The 24,528-nt window shown below is 41.2% G+C and overlaps 2 protein-coding genes across 8 annotated transcripts in view; one reads left to right on the forward strand and one right to left on the reverse strand.

Moving 5' to 3' along the window:
- The window catches only part of palmdb (palmdelphin b), a 41,243-nt gene extending 40,022 nt beyond the window's left edge, over positions 1-1,221 (forward strand). For both annotated transcript variants that reach the window (XM_021620534.2, XM_021620535.2), the window contains one exon: positions 52-1,221. In XM_021620534.2, the coding sequence (XP_021476209.2) occupies positions 52-132 (81 nt within the window). In that variant the 3' untranslated portion in view covers positions 133-1,221. The remainder of the gene's footprint in view (positions 1-51) is intronic.
- Positions 1,222-1,223: 2 nt separating this feature from the next.
- The window catches only part of frrs1b (ferric-chelate reductase 1b), a 45,781-nt gene continuing 22,476 nt past the window's right edge, over positions 1,224-24,528 (reverse strand). For 2 of the 6 annotated variants that reach the window (XM_036935208.1, XM_021620539.2), the window contains exons 2-16: positions 7,124-7,319; positions 6,612-6,766; positions 6,262-6,356; positions 5,926-6,082; positions 5,594-5,776; positions 5,304-5,402; positions 4,975-5,125; positions 4,440-4,553; positions 4,130-4,245; positions 3,845-3,931; positions 2,864-2,961; positions 2,686-2,744; positions 2,341-2,484; positions 1,718-1,785; positions 1,224-1,604 (exon numbers count right to left, since the gene is read on the reverse strand). In XM_036935208.1, coding sequence (XP_036791103.1) covers positions 1,512-1,604; positions 1,718-1,785; positions 2,341-2,484; positions 2,686-2,744; positions 2,864-2,961; positions 3,845-3,931; positions 4,130-4,245; positions 4,440-4,553; positions 4,975-5,125; positions 5,304-5,402; positions 5,594-5,776; positions 5,926-6,082; positions 6,262-6,356; positions 6,612-6,766; positions 7,124-7,319 — 1,815 coding nt within the window. In that variant the 3' untranslated portion in view covers positions 1,224-1,511. Of the gene's footprint in view, positions 1,605-1,717; positions 1,786-2,340; positions 2,485-2,685; positions 2,745-2,863; positions 2,962-3,844; positions 3,932-4,129; positions 4,246-4,439; positions 4,554-4,974; positions 5,126-5,303; positions 5,403-5,593; positions 5,777-5,925; positions 6,083-6,261; positions 6,357-6,611; positions 6,767-7,123; positions 7,325-18,900; positions 19,067-19,101; positions 19,475-24,528 lie in introns of those variants that run through there. The other 4 variants (XM_021620537.2, XM_021620536.2, XM_036935210.1 and 1 more) reach the window with 4 other exon arrangements.

Here is a 24,528-nt window from a genome sequence, read left to right on the forward strand (position 1 = left end):
ATATCATTGAAATTAAGCCACAGGAGCTCAAATCAGGTGATTGTCTCCCAGTTTCCTGAGGTGTATGGAGCCGGAGGAAGGCGTAAGAGCGCCTTGGCGCTGCGCTGGGAGGCTGGGGAGTTTGCCGAGTGAAGAACAGAGTACAACCCTCAGTCACTGGTGAAAATATTGTCGGTCCACTTTCAGCTGAGTTAATAGACTTAATGCAGTGCTGCAAACTCATGTTTGTTTCATGTTGCGACATTTAACCACACTTGCTGCTTCTGTAATGTTATCGATTCTCTGGTCCAAGTGCCAGGAAATAGTATTGTGTGTTCGCCCGCCAAGATGCCTGAATGTAAATGAATGTAATGTTTAGTCCACAGATGCTAACATTTTATGAAATTTTAATGTGAGCAAATCTTAAAACATATTTTGGTGTATTGTCTTGCTAAAGGAAAGAAGCTTATATTTATTGTACTTTCGTACTGTGTTTTCCAGAAATATTGGTGTGGGCATATAACATACTGTATGATACAATTCTATAACATATAACTTGTATCAAAAAATATATTCAATCAGTTGCTGAAATCTGAGATATGTTGAACGGACATTATACACCATGTGAAATCATGTTTGATTGAAATACATTTTTAACATTCCCTTAAAAGCTGGAATCCTTAATGGTGAAACCACCACATCCTTTTGCGATACTTTAAAAACAATAACGGCGATGGGCAGCCAGTGGCGCCGTTTCCCTTATTACGGATTCCATGTTTAAAATAAAATACTATTTCCAGAATCAAAAAGGAAAAGAGTAAAAAAAAAAAAAGAAGCTTATTAAAAAAAAAAAAAACTTTTCTATATTGTGCATTTCCCTACAAATGTCAGATGTTTACAATTTTCAAAGGAGGAAAATGTTTCTGCTTTTAAATAATTATTGAGGCAGAGTATTAAACAAGCTCCATTTTTTGAGAATTGCCATTTAACGCTGATAATAGAGTTCATGAAACAAAAAATAATTGACATTGTTTCATTAAGTATGTTTGTATGCTTACTTGTTACGGTTTTGCTTATACAAAAACAATCACCAGTATTGCTTGCTAGCATTTGAAATTGTGTAAGGAAATTACCTAAAATAAGAGAGGCCACTTTATTACATTATTTTTCAGGTGATTTTCCTTGTATTCTTACTGCAAGTGTTCAATAGATTAGTGCAACAATAAATACCACGTATGAATACATTTGTTCAAAAGTCTTTATTTTAATGACGGGGGGAATGATTTATAAAGAGTATCTTAAGATGATGTAACATATTTATTCAAATCAGCAGACAGATTTAGTTCTTAAATACAAATGTTGTTCATCCATTTACCATTTTTTAAGGACACACGTTTTAATATGTTCAGTGGAATCTTAAAAAGGAAATGGCAGTAGTGTGTAAAAAAGAGCAACATGGCTTAATTAAGTAACACATCATCTATACTATTATTGTCTACAATGACCCCTAACAAGGAGTATGTGATTCCCAGTCACACATTTCTTATTGTGTTTAGGAGAACAGACAAAAATCCAACATTTCCCACGAGGAACACAGCCAAGACAATCTTTTTGAATCGAGATACCTGAAAGAAATTGGAGTAAAAATAAAATCAGTGTGGACAAACTTATTATAAAAGAACACTTCTCAAAAATATATCCAAAACATACATAGTTTATACATTTATTTCAAGCTTACCTTTCTCTGTCTCTCACTATCCGAGTGAGTACCCAGAATCTTATCTTCGTCCTCAGCAAGAGTCCTCCCTGTACAGAGGTTAGAGATTTACCACAAAGTTCCAGTATTCAGAATACATAGAGATATTTGGCATTCTGTGTGACTACTACATCCCTGAAAATAACAATTTAATATATATTTAAACCTTATATACACATTACTGTAAGAGAAATATGTATTACTGTAATCAAGGAAGACATCTCAACAAGTGAAAAATGATTTTACATACTCAAGTCTGTCGTTATGAAGACTAGTGTTTTTTTTTGTTGACATTTAAACCTGCTTAGCATTCCTGCCCACGCACCAAACAATTTGTTTTCAATTCTCTTCTATGCTTAATGGAATCAGACTGTGTAATTGATTTGTTCCCTCCAAGCAAAACAACATTGATTATTGAACAGTCAAATAATTACATTGTTTTAAGGTCTAATTCAGTGGTTCCAGAACCAGGGACATATTAAAAGTTAACAATTGTTGGAACGAATAGGAAGTGGGAAAGGAAAGAACAGCATGGAGAAGGTTGTCATTGTCAATAATCATTCATTCTTAAAAAGATTTACCTGAATAAATCAAAAGAAACCAACCTGTTACGATGACTACTTTACTGTGGAACTCAAGTAGCAGGTCTACCAGGACTCCCCAGACAACGCAGCCTGCCAGGACACCAGTGGACCAGGGGCCAGGGAGAAGCAAGGCCTGCTGCTGAATACCCAGGAAGATGGCCACAACTACAACAGGAGAGATACTGGGGTTATGATTGACAGGGTAGAGAAGGTTGTTGCAATCACTAGGTTTGGATACACCATTGTTGCTGTTGCAGTCATTGTACTAAACATTGCTTTTATTGTTGGCATCATTATCCGTATATCAAGATAATAATAGTCTTCATCATCATGTCAACATTGTTAAGATTAAGATGAATCTCTAACCTGCAAGTACCCGTGCAATAGTGCCTGTTCCCAAATGCATCCAGTTGAATATGTACCTTCTGTGGAAAGACCGTAAAATACAGCACAGTTGATTCCTGGATCCTGCTACACAATATAGACAGCTAACATGTTTGACGGATCTCAGAAACAGATCACTGTAGGGAGATTTAGGTTGTACCGTGAGGAGTCTGTGGCGGGTCTGAGGAGGGCCATGATAGGCTGGATAAAAGATAGAGCCATGACAGTACAGCCCAGGTAAGGGTGGGAGCCGGCATGCTGATGGAGACAGCGCAGAGCAACAGTATTACAGTACAGAATTAGATGCAGTAGAGGTGAACAACACTATAGGTATCTGAGCAAACACTAGAACAACACTACAGAAACCTCTGAACAACAGTGGAAGATAAGAGAGGAGAGGATCAACTCGATGGATCCAGGGTACAGAAGTCCCTGTAAATAACAGGAATTGAATTGGCACACAAGATACAGTCAACCTCAAAATAAAATAAATATCTTGGAATTTTTGGCGGTTGTACTAAATTGGTCTTCCAGCTGACTCTGTAGCACTTGAAGGGAAGGGTGACCTCTAAATGGTCACTGGGGGGAATAGCACCAAAATGAAAATATATATTTTGGCAGGACGCAAAGTGGACAAACGCTTGAAAAAGCCTTCCTTAAAAAGATAAACAGGTGCAGATAATTTCAACCATCGATCAATGTCACTCCAACAAATTATTGTTCTCCCATACATGCTTACGCTGAAGTAATGCTAGTTATTCAGCTTTGTAAGTCAGTGATAATTGGTTACTTGGCTCAACTACAGCACTCAACATTCTCGCTCTTGTCCTTCTCTGTCCAGCAGGGCCAGAATGACTAAGGCAGACAGACAGCTTGGTGGAGGAGGCAGCATGAGAGAAAAGGGAGAACATGACACACAGCTGAGTGGTGATGATTCAGTTCTAAGACAGACAATTCAAATAAATTTGATTCTAAGACACACACACACACACACACACACACCTCACAGGCACTCAAGCAGCTAAATTATTATGACACAATATATGGCCAGCCAGCCAGAAATACAGACGGACAGATGGAGTGACTGACTGTCAGATGTGTAGCATGTGGTGATGACCGAGGGAGGTATTTCCAGTCTTACCCTGCTCCAACCGCCTCGGTAGATGAAGGGTAGTGAGAATCCCACACAGGTAAGGAGCACGGTCAGGGTCATCAAGGCTCGGTGCACCTGTAGAGACATTCACAAAATCCTACATCATCATCACCATGGTGAAAATAGGGTTGAAATAACACTCGTTTTCAGGAGGAAATTCAGAAAGATGGTGATTTGAGCATTATCCATCACTAACTCATCTCTGATAACAAGCCTTAAGAATTAACCAAATATATTAATCAAGACAAAACACTTTAAACAAATCGTCTTTACCTGAAACCATAGCCTGCGTCCAAATAGTCTCGTTTCTGGCCAGTCGTGTTTGAAGTAGCGTGCAATGATGACCCCTGTGGTCACTGTCGTCATCCAGGCCACAAGCATAAACACACCTGGGGATACAGAGGGATACACACTTAGTTCTCTGTGTTTGTATGAGCCAGACATATACTGAAACAAGTGTATGGAACTTAAGTGTTAAACGCGTGTTATATTAAGTAATGAAATGTGTGTCTTTGTTGCAACACTTCCTATTCAAACAAGGCAGGTCATAAAAGGCTTATCTTTCTGTAAACTACAGGCTTACCATGGAACTTAATGAGCAGGGGAGACCTGGAGCCAGCTAGATTCTCGGGGAGACCTGTGATGACTGTCTGATGAGTGGATATCAGAGGCTGCCGGTCATGTCTATAGATCACACCTTAAGATGGATGGATGGATGATGATAATGTCTATGTCTGGGACCAACACTAGATCCAGCACTGCCAGTTAAGCACTGTGGTAAATAGATGTTGGAACTATTTACCAATGTTTTATTATTGGCACGTGATTCACACATATGACTACTGTACTAGATAATCACAGCTTAAACCAGAAATCTCACGTACAAAACAGCAGTGAGCTCGTTCAAAACACTTGGCACAGCCTAGCCCACACCTGAGTCAACAATGAGGGGTTGAGGTCAGGAATGTTTAATCTAGTAGATGTCAAGTTCAGTACCAGCATCTACAATATATATCTGGCACAATAGGAATAATCAATAATATGTATGAGACTATAGTATAACACCAAAAGTTGGTAAACAAATAGGAAAAGCATTACAAAAAGACACATGGTCATACCATCTTCAGCCCTCCCGTGGGCTATGAACAGGAAGTAGCTCTGGTCCAGGCTGAACCTGCTCTCAATCTGACGGGGGAGGAGTATGTCTCTACGGAAACGACACTGAATGACCCCATCTGCCAGCTGCCAAGCTGTGTCTGAAAGAACATTCTGGAGAGAACACAAAAGGTCATAGGTCAAAGATCAGTGAGGTAACTATAGAGGTCAATCTATGAAACAACCATCTAAAACAAACAAGCAACACACAAATAACACAAAAAAAAAAACATTCACAGAACTATTATTTCATATTTTTATCAGAACTTTGCAAAACATAAATTGTGTATACCTCAGAGGCAAATTCAGGGTGAGCTCGGCCAGAGACATATGCAGCATTGATGTCCACACTGTCCCCATCTCTCACACACAGGTATACATCATCATTCCCCTACACATAAATACAAAACTCAAATGAGTTACAATTATATTGTATGGTTTCATAAAACAAATCTCACTGTGCATATGCCATATTGAAATACCACAGATAGTAGCCCGAGATTTGGCATATCATTTAAGTCCACACAAGCTCCAAGTGGTTATAGAATACTTCTTTGGTAGTCTTTCTGGGGTCATACCAACCATCCATTTGTCCAGCGACAAGGCGAAGGACAGGTATCCATCAGCTGGTCCACTGAGCTCAAACAGCACAGTCCGCTCCTCTGGAGTGAAGGAGAGGAAAAAGCACAGGGGGTCTCTGCCTGGGTCGCATCCCACAGGGTCACGCAGGCAGGACTTACTCCTACCACAACCCTCTGAGCTGAACTGAGGAAGAGAGGGAGAGGGTTAAATTCTCCATCACCACCACACCTAATCATCATCCACAGCCTGTCGGTCAGCGTAAACATTATGCTGATTCATCCTCAGTCTCTTCTCTCTATACTTAGAGACAATCCTGGTGGTGAGTGACTCACAGGTCTGGTCAGCGCAGACAGAGTTGCGGTCACAGCAGCAGTAGTGGTGGTGGTGGGGGTGGGGTTTGGTGGTGGAACCCCAGTCGCCCCATTCAGAGACACCACCGGCCCTGGGATCTGCACCCAGTAGACTTTATACTTCTGCACCACTGTGGCCCTGAAACAACAATATAATGATATTATTAAGTCATTTAGCAGAAGATTGTTTTTATCCACAGCAACTTACATAGCTGTCAGCATTGATTCAGTACAGCATCAACAACACCTTAGCAATAGAATGGAAAAATATCACATTTAGCGATTGGCATAATGAGAATAAAGGAGATAATTACGCACATAAATTGGACACCGGATGGGGGGGTTTTTGGAGCCTCCCACACGGCCTGTATCTCTGTCTTCTTGGATTTGCTGGTGTGGCTTACTGCAGATCCCTTCAAAATGACAGGGTTGCTTATCATACAATAAACTTCTCTTGCACAGTACTAACTCCATTGGAGGTGTGTGGCTGAGACAAGTAGCATCTTGTCTGTTTTACTAATGATATGGCTGGTGAAGGTTGTTGAAGACGGCATGATATTCAAACGCAACCGAATAGTAATTCCAGACAGCCAGAGCTTTACAATACTTAGCTTGTGTTTCCAGCAATCATGTAGTATATAATTGAGGTCGGGTAACATCATCTCTACCTGTGTGTGGTCACAATGTAGGAGTTGTGACTCAGAAGGGTTGAGGAGGCTGAATGATCCAACAGCGGGACCGTCCGGGTTCCCAGCATCCCTCGCTTCAATCAGGAAACCTTTGAAGTGGATGCTCCCAGATGTGGGAACAACCCGTAAGGTCACTGTTAATAGAAAGCAAAAAACTCAAGACATTTTCATTTTTCCATTGTCTCAACCCCCCCGAGACACACAAATACACACACCCACAAAGAGGTAGGAGGAATGGGTAAGACACAGTGCAGCACCCCCGGGAGCAGTTTTGGGGTTAATTTACTTGCTCAACGGCACACTGGCAGGAGATGGTTTCTAGAATACAAAACGTTTTCAGTTAAATATGCTCTTTGAAATATTCCAGGGATTATGGATGAGAATTAGCTATTTTGCTAACTCGGACACATTTACACCGATGTGAACACTAATGTTGATATTGAACAGCAATATCCCTATAAAAAAACAGAAACAAATATATAGTAGGCTACCTGTGATACGGTCACCAGGGCTGAATGTGTGTTTGTCCAGGGTGATGTTATAAGGGGCAGGTTTAGAGCTGGAGTCATGGCCATGCCGTGGTGTCATATCTCCGCACGACAGAGACACTTTTCCATTGGCGAAGCCAGAGGCCGTCTTTATTAAACACACAGCCACCACCACTAACAAGAGATGTGGACCCGGCATCTGGAAGGACAAGACAATACAGAGGTTATAATGAAGGTTATGAAGACGGAGTTTGTATGAGAGTTCAGGGTCATGCAACATACTGTAACTGACTAATGGTATTTTAGGTCATGGGTAGACCTATGCTTATTCTGGTTCTCAGCTAGCTTGCAATTTTAAAAACATTTTTTTTAATTATTTTTTTCCAAAAGACAAAATGATTCTTAGGCTACTCAATAGCTTACACATAGGCCTACAGTATGGCGCCAGAGAGGATGAAAAACCATATTGAATTTATTTGAAGGCACTTCATAAAGAAAGAGTGGGAAGAGGAAAATGTTAGTTGACTTCCGATTTACAGTTGTGTGAGGATGTGGCCTATCGCCATCCTTGCACAGTGTGGGCATTCCATTAAGCCTAATTGGGCTAATGTCTCCCCTTATACTCCTGCTATTGCACCGATTTGATTGTCTACATGTTACTTAATCTAAGCCCAAATGTTACCTATTATGCTGGAGGATTACCCCAGTATTTATAACATCACAATAGCCATTGTGATTGGAGATATGCAAGGAGTCTTTCACCTTCACCTTACTTTGTTTGGTCCACGCTCACAGTCATATCAATAATTACTCTTGTAGCGGTATTTATTAGAGAGGGGTAAAGAAAGATTTTGTTTGGGCGCCAGGCAGGTATTAACCATGCCGAAAGGAAAAGAGTAGAATAGAGAGAGTACCACTACCAGACCCACACACATCAGCAGAAGAGAGTGTGGAGAGAAAAGAGAATACACACCATATAAAACCCACATCACAGCACAGGGGTAACCCCAACAACAATACACTAGCATTTGATTTAAGGTCAGCCAATTATGCCTTTTGCAGTCTTTAAAAGCCAAGGAATTTCTAACTGTATAAATTCAAATCGATAGCTCATTGTGAAATTTTTTTTGATGTGTCCAATAGAGAGCTATAGTAATGGCGTCTTTTTGCAGGCACTAGCTCTGCCATGGTTCGTTTTAGTTTTATGCACTGATGACATTTTTGGCCGATACCGATATTTTCCTTTCCAAAAAAAACCCAATACAGATATTTAACATTTTAATGGCCTTTTAAGCATTCTAGGACAGTTAAATAGTTACACACACACACACACACACACACGGACTCAGCAGTCTAAGGCACTGCATCTCAGTGCAAGTAGCGTCACTCAAAGTCCTTGGATTGAATCCAGGCTGTATCACATCCGGCCGTGATCGGGAGTCCCATAGGACGGCGCACAATTGGCCCAGCGTCGTCTGGGGTAGACCGGCATTGTAAATAGAAATTTGTTCTTAACGGACTTGCCTAGTTAAATAAAAATGTCACACACACACAGAGAACAAAAATACATTTTCTTGGCATTTACGTATATCCCCATTACCGGTAAAACATCATCAAAACCTATATTTCTTTCATTTACTTGCTGTGCTGTTTCATTGTTCATTTGTTCAGTCATTTCATTCTCAACCAGGATTTCTCATTCTATGGAACCCCCTTTTGGGTCTTTGCGTGTCAAATAACATTTCACTTGTCAATTAAGCTTGTTGACCAATCAGGACCTGAATATGACTGCATGTCACATTTTAACTTAACGCGTTCATACTTTTAGGTAGTTATTACACATTGATTACACTTCATATGTCATATTGATTCATCGATGCGTATGCTATGATGCTGGTAAAGTTGTCTCGCGCACCCACAGTGCTGGTCAATAAAAAAACCTTGCTAGCGCATGGATGCAAACAATGTTCTTCCCCAAAAACATAGCAAAACGACAATCTGTTTTAGTAGCTATAGTTAGCTAGCTATATAGCTAGGTGTAATCATCTAAAATAACCAGAATTTACAAGGCAGTTCTTATTTGATTAATGGTGGTCGGACCCATCTATGTGAAGCTAGCCACAATAAGGATTAGCCACAATAGTGGACTTTGCGGTTACCCTTCAAAATAAAAGTATGTCATCGACAGTAATGCAAATTAATACAAATAGTATAATTATGCCATAATTGAATAGATCATGCTAAACAAGGTCGGAATGTTGTTAGATAAAAATCAACAAAAGACAATTTGTTAATTTGACAAAAATCTGTTGAAATCACACTGGATGTATTATACTTTAGAATTGCATTGGGGGCATACTTATTTCACTGTACAGCCTTACCTATGGATTGTGGATCAATGACATGGGGTATCAGTCTACTCAGTGACACCCAGAGAACATTAGCATTGTAGCTCTTATTGTGGGACTCTGAAACAACTGAATTGAGCCACATTTTTTGTCAACCTGTGTATTGTCAACCTATGTGTACAGATGATGGTGCCTGAGGGTAGGGTTGCGGTCTTATTGGCTCTCAACCAATCCTGCTATTTTGTTTGTTTTTTTCACGTTGTTTGTAACTTGTTTTGTACATAATGTTGCTACTACCGTCTCTTATGACTGAAAAGAGCTTCTGGACATCAGAACTGGGATTGTTCACCTCAAATTGGACGAGGAGTTCTTCTTCAATGAGTCGGACACGAGGGATATACTGCAGACACCCGACCAGGCTCAAACCCCGTGATTCGCTGGAGAAGGAAACTGAGATTGAGGCAAAATATTATGGTGCCTTGTGAGGATCAGGCAACGAGTGACTTAATCTGCCCTTGCCTTCCGTTCTGCTAGTGAACGTTCAATCGCTGGAAAATAAATATGGCGAACTGAAAGCACATTTATCCTTCAAAATGGGACATTAAAAAAAAGGTACTATCTTGTGTTTCACCGAGTCGTGGCTGAACGACGACATTAGCATACAACTGGCAAATTATACATTATACAGCAAGACAGAACAGCAGCCTCTGGTAAGACATGGGGCAGGGGCCTATGCATTTGCGTAAACAACTGCTGGTGCACGATATCTAAGGAAGTCTCAAGGTTTTGCTTGCCTGAGGTAGAGTATCTCATGATAAGCTGTAGACCACACTAACTACCTAGAGAGTTTATCTGTATTTTTCGTAGCTGTCTACATTCCACCACAGAGCGAGATTGGAACTAAAACCGCACTAAATGTGCTATATTCCGCCATAAGCAAACAGGAAAACGCTCATCCAGGGGCAGCGCTCCTAGTGGCCAGTGACTTTAATGCAGGGAAACTTAAATCAGTTTAACCAAATTACTATCAGCATGTTAAATGTGCAACCTGAATGAAAATATTTTAGACCACCTTTCCTCCACACACAGACACGTGCAAAGCTCTCCCTCGCCCTCCATTTGGCACATCTGACCATAACTCTATCCTCCTGATTCCTGCTTACAAGCAAAAATGTAAGCAGAAAGCACCAGTGACTCAGTCTATAAAAAAAGTGGTCAGATGAAGCAGATGCTAAACTACAGGACTGTTTTGCTAGCACAGACTGAAATATGTTCTGGGATTCTTCCGTTGGCATTGAGGAGTACACCAGATCAGTCACTGGCTTTATCAATAAGTGCATCGAGGACGTCGTCCCCACAGTGACCGTACGTACAGACCCCAACCAGAAGCCATGGATTACAGGCAAAATTCACACAAAGCGAAATGGTAGAGCTGCCGCTTTCAAGGAGCTTATAAGAAATCCCGCTATGCCCTCCGACGAACCATCAAAACAGGCAAAGCATCAATACAGGACTAAGATCGAATCCTACTACACAGGCTCCGATGCTCGTCAGATGTGTCAGGGCTGGCAAACTATTACACACTACAAAAGGGAAGCACAGCCGAGAGCTGCCCAGTGACACAAGCCTACCAGACGAGCTAAATAACTTCTATGCTCGGTTTGAGGCAAGTTACACTGAAGCATGCATAAGAGCATCAGCTTTTCCGGATGACTATGTGATCACGCTCTCCGCAGCCAATATGAGTAAGGCCAACATTCACAAGGCCACTGGGCCAGACGGATTACCAGAACGTTTAATCCGAGCATACACTGACCAACTGCCAAGTGTCTTCACTGACATTTTCAACCACTCCCTGTCGGAGTCTGTAATACCAACATGTTTCAAGCAGACCACCATAGTATTCTTGGGGACAGGGACTAAGGTAACCTGTGTAAATGACTACCGACCCGTAAGCACTCACGTCTGTAGCCATGAAATGCTTTGAAAGGCTGGTCATGGCTCACAACACCATTATCCCAGAAACCCTACTAGAACCACTCCAATTTGCCTACTGCCCCAACAGATCCACAGATGATGCAATCTCCATTGCACTCCACACTGCCCTTTCCCACCTGAACAAAAGGAACACCTATGTGAGAATGCTATTCATTGACTACAGCTCAGCGTTCAACACCATATTGTCCTCAAAGCTCATCACTAAGCTTAGGACCCTGGGACTAAACTCCTCCCTCTGCAACTGGATCCTAGACTTCCTGACCTGCCAACCCCAGGTTGTAAGGGTAGGTAAAAACACATCCGCCACACTGATCCTCAACATGGGAGCCCCTCAGGGGTGCTTGCTCAGTCCCCTCCTGTACTCCCTGTTCACTCATGACTGCATGGCCAGGCTCAACTCCAACACCATCATTACGTTTGCTGATGACAACAGTGGAATAAAGAGATGATTGTGGAATACAGGAAAAGGAGGACCGAGCACGCCCCCATTCTCATCGATGGGGATGTAGTGGAGCAGGTTGAGAGCTTCAAGTTCCTTGGCGTCCACATCACCAACAAACTCTTCCCACTATCATCCAAGCACACCAAAACAGTTGTGAAGAGGGAACGACAAAACCTATTCCCCCTCAGGAGACTGAAAAGATTTGGCAATGGTCCTCAAAAAGGTTTTACAGCTGCACCATCGAGAGCATCCTGACGGGTTGCATCACTGCCTGGTATGGCAAATCCTCGGCCTCTGACCGCAAGGCACCACAGAGGGTAGTACGTATTGAAGAAAATTCCCAAATCCAAATGAAAGTTGATACAGTCATACCCAAGATGACTCAAAGCTGTAATCACCGCCAAAAGGTCCTTCTACAAAGTATTGACTCAGGGGTACGAATACTTATTTAAATGACATATTTCTGCATTTCATTTTCTATAAATGTGCAAAAAAATAGATACATTTCCCAACATTTCTAAAAACATGTTTTCACTTTATCATTATTGGGTATTTTGTGTAGATGGGTAAAAAAAAAAATTTTAATCATACATTTTGAATTCAGGCTGTAACAAAGTACAAAATAAAGCAAAATCAATTACCGGTCAACATCTAAATATTGCTCCCAGCGTTGATCAAAGCTCAGAATGCTCATTTTTTTGATCTGACTGAGTTCTAATCGCACCTGTCTGTTTGCAAAAGAATGGAATCATGAACAGTGGTTTGTTCGTTATGTTCGCCTGCGTCCCCTGGATTTGCCTTTTTAACAGCACATTCACCACTCTTTTAAACGGCTAACTCCGCACTCTCGCGGCACAGGTCGAGGGAAACTAACTACCCAAGATCACAGTCGGCTCAATAGGCAAATAGTCTAGAAGCGACTATGTTTTGCAAGATGCCAGACAAAAGGCCATTTTAAAACCGTCCCACAACTCCTAATGTGTCTACAGACATCCCAAACAAACAAAAAATGACTCTCGGAGAATGAGTGTACAAGTAGTAAATAGTCACTTATAAATATTTCAGTCAGTCTCTGACGACAGAGACCTCTATTATCGTAATGTTGAAGGGCTCTGGCTAGTATTACTTAGCCAGCTAGAAGGATGAATTAAGAAGCAAACTTTACAGAGAGTAGGCTACTGAGACAGACGGTGATGTGGAGAGGCTGAGGCAGGCTGCGATGCATGCAGGAGGAAGCAGATATAGCCCTTGGTTCACCCTAGACTTGACTGCCCTTGACCAGCACAAAAACATCCTGTGGCATTCTGCATTAGCATCGAATAGCCCCCGCGATATGCAACTTTTCAGGGAAGTCAGGAACCAATATACTCAGTATGTTAGGAAAGCTAAGGCTAGCTTTTTCAAACAGAAATGTGCATCCTGTACTACCCTCTGGAGAGCCTTACGGTTATGGGCGGAGCAGTTGTCATACCAGGAGGTGATACAGCCCGACTGGATGCTCTCGATTGTGCATCTGTAAGTTTGTTTTAGGTGACAAGCCAAATTTCTTCAGCCTCCTGAGGTTGAAGAGGCGTTGTTGCGCATTCTTTACCATACTGTCTGAGTGGGTGGACCATTTCAGTTTGTCCGTGATGTTGTACGCCGAGGAACTTAAAACGTTCCATATTCTCCACTACTGTCCCGTCGATGTGGATAGGGTGGTGCTCCCTCTGCTGTTTCCTGAAGTCTACGATCATCTCCTTTGTTTTTTTTGAATTTTTACCCCTTTGTCTCCCCAATTTCGTGGTATCCAATTGTTGTACTATCTTGTCTCATCGCTACAACTCCCTTACGGGCTCGGGAGAGACGAAGGTTGAATGTCATGCGTCCTCCGATACACAACCCAACCAGCCGCACTGCTTCTTAACACAGCGCGCATCCAACCCGGAAGCCAGCCGCACCAATGTGTTGGAGGCTACACCGTGCACCCGGCAACCTTGGCTAGCGCGCACTGCGCCCGGCCCGCCACAGGAGTCGCTGGTGCGCGATGAGACAAGGACATCCCTACCGACCAAGCCCTCCCTAACCCGGACGACACTAGGCCAATTGTGCGTCGCCCCACGGACCTCCCGGTCACGGCCGGTTACGACAGAGCCTGGGCGCGAACCCAGGGACTCTGATGGCCCTTAACCACTGCGCCACCCGGGAGGCCCTCCTTTGTTTTGTTGACGTTGAGTGTGAGGTTATTTTCCTGACACCACACTCCGAGGGCCCTCACATCCTCCCTGTAGGCTGTCTCGCCATTGTTGGTAATCAAGCCTACCACTGTAGTGTCAAACCCACTGGCTCCAGTTCATCTATAAGTCTAGGCTAGGTAGAGCCCCGTCTTATCTCAGCTCACTGGTCTCCATAGCAACACCCACCCATAGCATGCGCTCCAGCAGGTATATTTCACTGGTCATCCCCCAAATCCAAACACTTCCTTTGGCCGCATTTCCTTCCAGTTCTCTGCTGCCAATGACTGGAGCGAATGGCAAAAATCACTGAAGCCTTATATCTCCTTCTCTAACTTTAAGCATCAGCTGTCAGAGCAGACACAGCTAGTCTGTCAATAGCACACCCAACTACCTCATCCCCATATTGTTACTTATCCTCTTGCTCTTTTGCACCCCAGTATCTCTACTTGCACATCATCATCTGCACATCGACAACTCCAGTGTTAATGCTAAATTGTAATTATTTCACCTCCATGGCCTATTTATTGCCTTACCTCCCTACTCTTCTACATTTGCACACACTGTACATAGATTTTTCTATTGTGTTATTGACTGTACATGTTTATGTGTAACTCTGTTTTTGTCGCACTGCTTTGCTTTATCTTGGCCAGATCGCAGTTGTAAATGAGAACTTGTTCTCAACTGGCCTACCTGGTTAAATAAACGGTGAAATAAATATTTTTATTTTTTTTTAAAGCAGAGAGAGACGAGACAGAGGAAGCAAGCACAGAGACAGAGGTTGGTACAGTGTTTCCCAAACTTGGGGTCTGCGCCCCATTTGTGGTCCCCTGAGAAATTCTGCACTAATCTCATCAAACATGTTAGGAACATAAAAAAGATATGTTTCAGTATGAACATCTTCCCTATAGGACTACATTAAAATGCAATCAAAAGAGTCCTAAAAATGTCATGTTTTTGTTTCGTCGCTGATGCTACATGTCAGTGTGAATCATTTATCATATTTCCCCCCTTTCAAGGGTATAACATTACAATTGTATAGATAGGCTTTGTGTTTTTTTGTAAATCGACAGAAGTGAATGAATCTAGAGCAGCCAAGGTGATAATGGCTGGGGTGATTTTTTCTTGTGTTTGCTGTTCTCCAAATAGCATTGTAACGTGTATTTTTTGTTGTTGTATAGCAATGCAGTAAATTAACTTCAAACAAATATTTTTTTAAGTTATTCCTTCCGGATTTCACTAAAACTCAAACCCTAGTTATGGCCCTCGCACCAAACCAGTGTCTACATATCTGAAAACAGAGCATTTCTATGAGAAGAAAGATCCTATAAAATGCTTCTCTGCATCATCACGGGGTAAGATTAAGAGCAAAAAGTGTTTTCAAAACCTACATTGAGTTTCTAGAAAGAGGGTTCTGGCTTCGCATGATGTAGAACTTTTTTAATTTTTACACAAAACATAGAAAATGTGCCGTTTTCAAATATGTAGACATTTGTTTTGTGATGGAGATAACCAATAAGGTTGAAAAGTGATGGAATTGCCCTTTAAAAGGAAACATCTACAAAATAATTATCTTTAGATTTTTTTTTTGTTAGTCTACTATTGAGACAGTTACAAAATGTTTTGCAATTCAGCAGTCAAGTTTTCAAGATATAGGACATTCAAGAAGCAAAGGGAAATTTACCTCATCAGTCTGTTACAGATAAAGAAAAACTGAGCTGGTTGTCACAGATAACAACAAGGAGTATTCTCATGACTTGCCCAAGAATGTTCTCTCGAGGAGCCTACTCTTACTCCTTAAGGTGACCGTATATGTTAGTTTCAGAGGTAGACTGGCTCTGGCACTCTGGGGGATTTGATGAATTGTTCAGCAGTCTTATGGCCTGGGGGTAAAAGCTGATAATGAGCCTTTTGGACCTAGACATGGCACTCCAGTACCGACTGCCGTGCGGTAGCAGAGAGAACAGTCTATGACTTGGGTGACTGGAGTCTGACAATAGTATAGTATAGTATAGTATACTATATACAGGTCCTGGATGGCAGGAACCTTGGCCCCAGTGAAGTCCTGGGTGCAATGCACTACCCTCTGTAGTGCCTTACGGATGGATGCCGAGCAGTTGCCATACCAGGCTGTGATGCAACCGGCCAGGATGCTCTCGATGGTGCAGCTGTAGAACTTTGAGGATCTGGGGACCCATGCCAAATCTTTTCAGTTTCCTTAGGGGGAAAAGCTGTTGTCATGCCCTCTTCACGACTGTCTTGGTGTGTTTGGACCGCAATAGTTTGTTGGTGATGTGGACACCAAGGAACTTGAATCTCTCGACCCGCTTTACTACAGCCCCATCGATGTTAATGGGAGCCTTTTCCTGTATTCCACGATCAGCTCCTTTGTCTTGCTCACATTGAGGGAGAGGTTGTTGTCCTGGCACCACACTGCCAGGTCTCTGACCTCCCTATAGGCTGTTGGAGTCATGCCTGGCCATGCAGTCGTCAGTGAACAGGGAGTACCGGAGGGGACTAAGCACGCACCCCTGAGGGGTCCCGTGTTGAGGATCAGCAGAGCAGATGTATTGATGCCTACCCTTACCACCTGGGGGCAGTCCGTCAGGAGGTCCAGGATCCAGTTGCAGAGGGAGGTGTTTAGTCCCAGGGTCCTTAGCTTAGTGCTGAGCTTTGTGGGCACTATTCGTGTTCCTTTTGTCCAGGTGGGAAAGGGCAGTGTAGAATGTGATTGAGATTACGTAATCTGTGGATCATTTGGGGCAGTAAGCGAATTAGTGTGGGTCTACTATCACTACAAAGTGTATCACTACAGAAATACAGGCGTCCTTCCTAACGCAGTTGCCCGGGAGAAGAAGGAAACCGCTCAGGGATTTCACCATGAGGCCAATGGTGACTTTAAAACAGTTACAGAGTTTAATGGCTGTGGTAGGAGAAAACTGAGGATGGATCAATAACATTGTAGTTACTCCACAATACTAAATGAATAGACGAGTGAAAAGGAGGAAGCCTGTACATAATACAAATATTCCAAAACAAGCATCCTGTTTGCAACAAGGCACTAAAAAACTACTGCAAAAAATGTTGCAAACAATTTACTTTTTTTATTTTCTTGAATAAAAAGTGTTATGTTTGGGGCAAATCCAATACAACACATTACTGAGAACAACTCTCTATATTATCAAGCATAGTGGTGGCTGCATCCTGTTATGGGTATGCTTGTAATCGTTAAGGACTGCAGAGGCAAAATCCCAAAGAAAAAGCTGGTTCAGTCTGCTTTCCACAAGACACTATGAGATGAATTCACCTTCAGCAGGACAATAACATAAAAACACAAGGCCAAATCTGAACTGGAGTTTCTTACCAAGAAGACAGCGAATGTGGACAAGTTATAGTTTTGAAATAAATCTGAGTGAAAATCTATGGCAAGACCTGAAAATGGTTGTCTGGCATGACCTGAAAATGACCAGCAACCAATTTGACAGAGTTTGTAGAATTTTTAAAAGAATGATGGGCAAATGGTGCACAAGCCAGGTGTGGAAAGCTCTTATTAAGACACTTACTCTGAAAAACACAGCTGTAATCGCTGCCAAAGGTGATTCTGACATGAATTGATTCCCCTTACTACTTATGTAATCAAGATAAATAAAACACTAGTCATATATATATATATATATATACACATTAAAATTAAAATTTAAAAAAATTAAACAAATGTTACAATTTTATTCCACTTTTACATGAGTATGTTGTGTAGTTCATTGACCAAAAAATACAATTAAATCAATATTAAACCCACTTTGTAAAACAACAAAATGTGGAAAAGTAATGGGGTGTGAATACTTTCTGAAGGCACTGTAGCTAATTAGCACAAGTGTTCGCGTGTCTTCCGGTTGTTTGTCTTTCGTAAACGCGCGCTGTAACGTGGAGATATGGCCATGTGGGAACACTAACCCTAAATAAGGTGTTTAGTAATTTAACCTTTTTTTAATGTATTATTATTTTTCGATTATATGAAAGATGCGTTCCCAAAACCGGAACGCAAGCGATCCGTTTTATTGTTCAGAACAAGCATCGGAGCTCTTAACAAAACTTCCTGCGCAAGATATTATATTGTGCGTTAAAGGTAGTTAGCGTCTAGCTTACCATTTAACTTTTTATTATTATTTTAAGACAAACCCCCCCAAAATACTGCTCACACTCACAACAGTAATATCGTATGGTGTTTTCTTAAGACGGTGGGAAGAGAAATGTTAATCGACTTCCCATTTACAGTTAGTTGGTTCTATCAGTCTGCTGTAGATAAAGAATAACTGAACTATGGTTGTTACAAAAACGAGTAGTCTCATGACCAACTGTAGTGGCTGCTTGAAACACGAGTTTACTGTTTTTATAGTTATAGCCTACAGGTCCCAGTAGGGTACATGTAACAATTTATTCAAACATATAAATTGTTAGACAAATACATAATGCGTAGAGCAGTAGCCTACAATATGTAGGAATGGGACCAATTTTGCCTTAGTTATTGAACCTTCTTTTTACATGTATACATTTAACTCACTGCCAATAATAGGCCTAATTCTAACAAAGTTACATTTGGCATTGAATATTTCTTCAGAAAATCTCATTCTTTAACATAATTGTTAATCAGTGAATCCATTGTATTCTAAATATGCGGTCATTGACAGCCCAAACAATATTGGCAAATAAGACAAACAATGATTCCTTTGGGTAAAATCTGAATGTGGAGGATGGGTCATAATAACCTACTGTGCTTACCTGCACACACACCACTGTCAAAACAAATATTTTCTTCTTGAGTGTGTTCTGTAAACTAAAGAAACCAAAACAATTCGCAATGCTCTCTTATATACGATTTCGTGTGAAGAACGGTAGGCTATATTACCTATTGCAGGACAGTAAGAATGTTTATCTATTTCACTCTTTAAAATAAAAAAAATGTAATTGAGCATACCTTACCTTGTCTCACTCAACTCTTGAAACCAAATTAAAGTCCGTCGGCAAATAGCCAACGAAAAGGGGGGCTGTCCTTACTCAGTGAGTGTTGATTGGTTGAGGAGATGTAAAGGCAAAGAGTATCTATTATATTGACAAGAGAGCCGAGTGACCGCTTGTGATCAATGAATGACGGCAGGCGAGATCAGGTAGGACCATTCAAGCCAATGAGAGGGCAGATAACCATATGAACAACAGGCACAACCTAAGTAAGACTGTGTCTCTTACCAGTTCATTCTGGTTTTGTATTCTGATCATGAAGTATAGTAGTCTGTCTGGCTAACTTGTGCTCGCACGTCAGCTTCGCTGAGCAGTGCAGAGCTGTTGGGAAGGAAGTTGTTAAGGAAGTGAGTTTGTGTTCATACAGGACCCCCCGCCCTCATCTACCGTCAACCAATCATGTCAATATGGCATTGTTACAACATTTGAGAGACGCATAGCGATGAAGTAAAGAGCTCAATTTGGCCTGGCGTGCCTCGATGCTCCGCGATGTCATGTGAAGTTTTTACATTTGTAATTAAATAATTAATAAATAAAAAATATATATATTAAAAAAAAAAAAAATATTATTACCAATGTAGAAAAATCTGTATACATACAATAAGTACATAAATAGACAATGATAACATATGATAGGAGGTACAACAAATTACAGATTATACAAAGACCTTAAAAGAAACACACATATTGATTGTTTTAACAACTTTCGTATTAGATTAATATACACTGCTCAAAAAAATAAAAGGAACACTTAAACAACACAAAGTAACTCCAAGTCAATCACACTTCTGTGAAATCAAACTGTCCACTTAGGAAGCAACACTGATTGACAATAAATGTCACATGCTGTTGAGCAAATGGTATAGACAACAGGTGGAAATTATAGGCAATTAGCGAGACACCCCCAATAAAGGAGTGGTTCTGCAGGTGATAACCACAGACCACTTCTCAGTTCCTATGCTTCCTGGCTGATGTTTTGGTCACTTTTGAATGGTGGCGGTGCTTTCACTGTAGTGGTAGCATGAGACAGAGTCTACAACCCACACAAGTGGCTCAGGTAGTGCAGCTCATCCAGGATGGAACATCAATGTGAGCTGTGGCAAGAAGGTTTGCCATCAGCGTAGTGTCCAGAGCATGGAGGCGCTAACGGGAGACAGGCCAGTACATCAGGAGACGTGGAGGAGGCTGTAGGAGGGCAACAACCCAGCAGCAGGACCGCTACCTCCGCCTTTGTGCAAGGAGGAGCAGGAGGAGCACTGCCAGAGCCCTGCAAAATGACCTCCAGCAGGCCACAAATGTGCATGTGTATGCTCAAACGGTCAGAAACAGACTCCATGAGGGTGGTAAGAGGGCCCAACGTCCACAGGTGGGGGTTGTGCTTACAGCCCAACACCGTGCAGGACGTTTGGAATTTGCCAGAGAACACCAAGATTGGCAAATTCGCCCTGTGCTCTTCACAGATGAAAGCAGGTTCCCACTGAGCACATGTGACAGAGTCTGGAGACGCTGTGGAGAACGTTCTGCTGCCTGCAACATCGTCCAGCATGACCGGTTTGGCGGTGGGTCAGTCATGGTGGGGGGCCACACAGCCCTCCATGTGCTCGCCAGAGGTAGCCTGACTGCCATTAGCTACCGAGATGAGATCCTCAGACCCCTTGTGAGACCATATGCTGGTGCGGTTGGCCCTGGGTTCCTCCTAATGCAAGACAATGTTAGACCTCATGTGGCTGGAGTGTGTCAGCAGTTCCTGCAAGAGGAAGGCATTGATGCTATGGACTGGTCCGCCCGTTCCCCAGACCTGAATCCAATTGAGCACATCTGGGACATCATGTCTCGCTCCATGTCTCGCTCCATCCACCACAGACTGTCCAGGAGTTGGCAGATGCTTTAGTCCAGGTCTGGTAGGAGATCCCTCAGGAGACCATCCGCCACCTCATCAGGAGCATGCCCAGGCTTTGTAGGGAGGTCATACAGACACGTGGAGGCCACACACACTACTGAGCCTCATTTTGACTTGTTTTAAGGACATTACACCAAAGTTGGATCAGCCTGTAGTGTGGTTTTCCACTTTAATTTTGAGTGTGACTCCAAATCCAGGCCTCCATGGGTTGATACATTTGATTTCCATTGATCATTTTTGTGTGATTTTGTTGTCAGCACATTCAACTATGTAAAGAAAAAAGTATTTAATAAGAATATTTCATTCATTCAGATCTAGGATGTGTTATTTTAGTGTTCCCTTTATTTTTTTGAGCAGTGTAGAATGGTTTTAATGTACTGCTCGAATTCCTTATAGAAACATGGAAGAGTTTTTTTTATTTTTATTAGTGAATTTACATTTATGAATATGACATTTTTCCATTAGCACAATTCGATTTATGAGGTAAAATTGTTTTTCTTTATTATGGTTAAGGAAACCGAGCAGCACATTCTCCCATTACAAACAAAAGTCATCAAGAATATTAACAATTATAAAACTGTGAATATCTTTCCATAATTGTTTTACATGTAGACAATGCCAAAATAAATGTGAAACTGTTTCTAGATGCTCAACACAAAAAGTACAATCAATGTCTTTTTTGAGTTTCTTCAGGTAATGATTCGCAGGGTAATACTTATGGATCATTCTGAAAGAGACCTCTTTGACCTGGTTAACAAGCAAGTATTTGTGTCTTAATAACCATACTTTTTTTCCAACAGATATTAGTGACCAATGTATTCCAGTAACTTGTGACATAAGGAATGGATACAATGTCCCTTTGAAATAAAGCACGTATAGATCTGTTGTTTTGAGGGAGCAAGGAGAAACATATTTTCCCTATTGGAGAGTCAACTGGATTAAGCGAGGGTAGGTCAAGAAGGTGAGGTCTGGCTACACCTCTAAATAACATGAGCGTTTCAGATGGAATAGCATCAAAGACTATGGTGAACTCTCTAGGTGTTACAGGGATATTGTAACGAGATCAAAATGCATCATAATTCAGTAACAATCCTTCTGCCTTAAAAAGTTGACTTACCAGCAGGATATGATTATATAACCAGTTCTTAAAAAACAAAGACTTGTTTCTATACAAAATGTCCTTATTGTTCCAAATGAAATACCTATGCGGGGAAAAAGTATGTTTATATATTAACGACCACGCTATGAATACTTGTCTATGAAAAGCAGATAATTTTGCAGGAATCTTATCAATGTTATAGTTACAAAGTAACATAAAATTGAGGCCACCAAAACGGGAGAAGATAAAATGAGGGATGAAATTCCAAATTGAAGTTGGATTCTTTAAAAAAAAAATTAGCCCAATTTATCTTAAAAGTATTATTCAAAGTAGCAAAATCAAAAATATTGAGACCACCATATTCATATGAGTTCATAACGACAGATTTCCTAATATAATGTGTACGATTTATCCAGATGAAGTTGAAAAGCACCTGGTCAACCGCTTTACCTATTTTGTTGTCAAGATATAGGGACTGGCTGCATAAGTAAGTCTGGAGATACCTTCAGCTTTAAAAAAGCAATACTCAACCTTTCAAGGACAACATTTCATATGAAGTATACATTTTCTCTTAGCCTAGGCAGACGATAATGCCGATCAAGCATACTATCTTCAGAGAGGAAGTGAAAGAGAGAAGCCGAACTCTGCGGAAAATCTGTCGCCCTCCAGATGGTGGTGTTTTTTCGTTGTTTCGCTCACCAAACAAGGCGTTTTTGTATGGAGGTCAAAGAGTTTTGAATTTGGACAACAACCAAAAAATAATGGCTTGTTTGCTTTGTGAGTTTATTTGATCGAATATACGTTTTTTAATGATTAAGTAATCTTGACTATACTGAGAGATAAAACATACTTGAGACATGGGACAAACACCAAATTGAGACTCCGCATGCAGAATTCTGCAAAAATATCCTCCGTGTACAACGTAAAACACCAAATAATGCATGCAGAGCAGAATTAGGACTGTACCCGCTAACTATCAAAATCCAGAAAAGAACCGTTAAATTCTACAACCACCTAAAAGGATGCAATTCCCAAACCTTCCATAACTGTGCAAACTAGAATGCTATTTGGCCAAAACAGAGAGTACACTGCGGCAGAATACCTGACCACTGTGACTGACTCAAAATGAAGGAAATCTTTACAATGTACAGACTCGGGGAGCATAGCCTTGCAATTGAGAAAGGCCGCCGAAGGCAGACCTGGCTCTCAAGAGAAGACAGACCATGTGCACACTACCCACAAAATGAGGTGGAAACTGAGCTGCACTTCCTAACCTCCTGCCAAATGTATGACCATATTAGAGACACATATTTCCTTCAGATTACACAGACCTACAAAAAATGTGAAAACAAATCCAATTTTGATAAACTTCCATATCTATTGGGTGAAATACCACAGTGTGCAATCACAGCAGCAAGATTTGTGACCTGTTGCTGCAAGAAAAGGGCAACCAGTGAAGAACAAACACCATTGTAAATACAACCTGTTTATTTTTCCCCCTTTTGTACTTTAACTACTTGCACTTCATTACGACACTGTATATATACATAATATGACATTTGAAATGTTTTTATTATTTTGTAAGTGTAATGTTTACTGTACATTTATCATTTATTTCACTTTTGTTTATTATCTATTTCACTTGCTTTTGCAATGTAAAATGGTTTCCCATGCCAATTAAGCCCTTAAATTGAATTGATATCTCAAGATGGCAATGCATATTCATGTCATGAGGCTCGTAGCATAGCATCTCTCTATTGAATACAGGTGGTTGACGTCAACAATCCTCATTGATTATTTAAAAAATTATTACAATAATGAAATGTTTCCACCAATCCAAAGAAAGGATGAGCGGGAGCTACAGCCCGCCGCCACTTTGTGGACAACGACTCACATTTTTAGGGCGGAGAGATATGTATCTTGTCAGTATATCCACAATATTTGCTATGGTCTATGCTTGGTGTGCATTCCCGGTAATACACTTGTATCCCTCATGGACCTGCTTGTACATAAAGCATCCTGCATTCAGGCGACAAAGGCATACTTTAAATCCACAAGCTTTAATGGTGAGAAGGCAGAAAAAACGGGAGAAATATGCGTAGGGTGAATTCGGAACGAGTGGGACTTCATATAAACTGGGACAGCTTAATTTTTTTTCTTGGTCTGAGGTAGAGGTTGACAGATTAATCGGAATGGCCGAGTAATTAGGGCCGATTTCAAGTTTTCATAATAATCGGAAATCTGTATTTTTGGGCGCCGATTTAAAAAAAAATATTACTATAATTTTTTTATACCTTTATTTAACTAGGCAAGTCAGTTAAGAACACATTATTATTTTCAATGACGGCCTAGGAACGGTGGGTTAACTGCCTTGTTCAGGGGCAGAATGACA

This window comes from Oncorhynchus mykiss, chromosome 11, assembly GCF_013265735.2.
Source record: "Oncorhynchus mykiss isolate Arlee chromosome 11, USDA_OmykA_1.1, whole genome shotgun sequence".
NCBI lineage: Eukaryota > Metazoa > Chordata > Actinopteri > Salmoniformes > Salmonidae > Oncorhynchus > Oncorhynchus mykiss.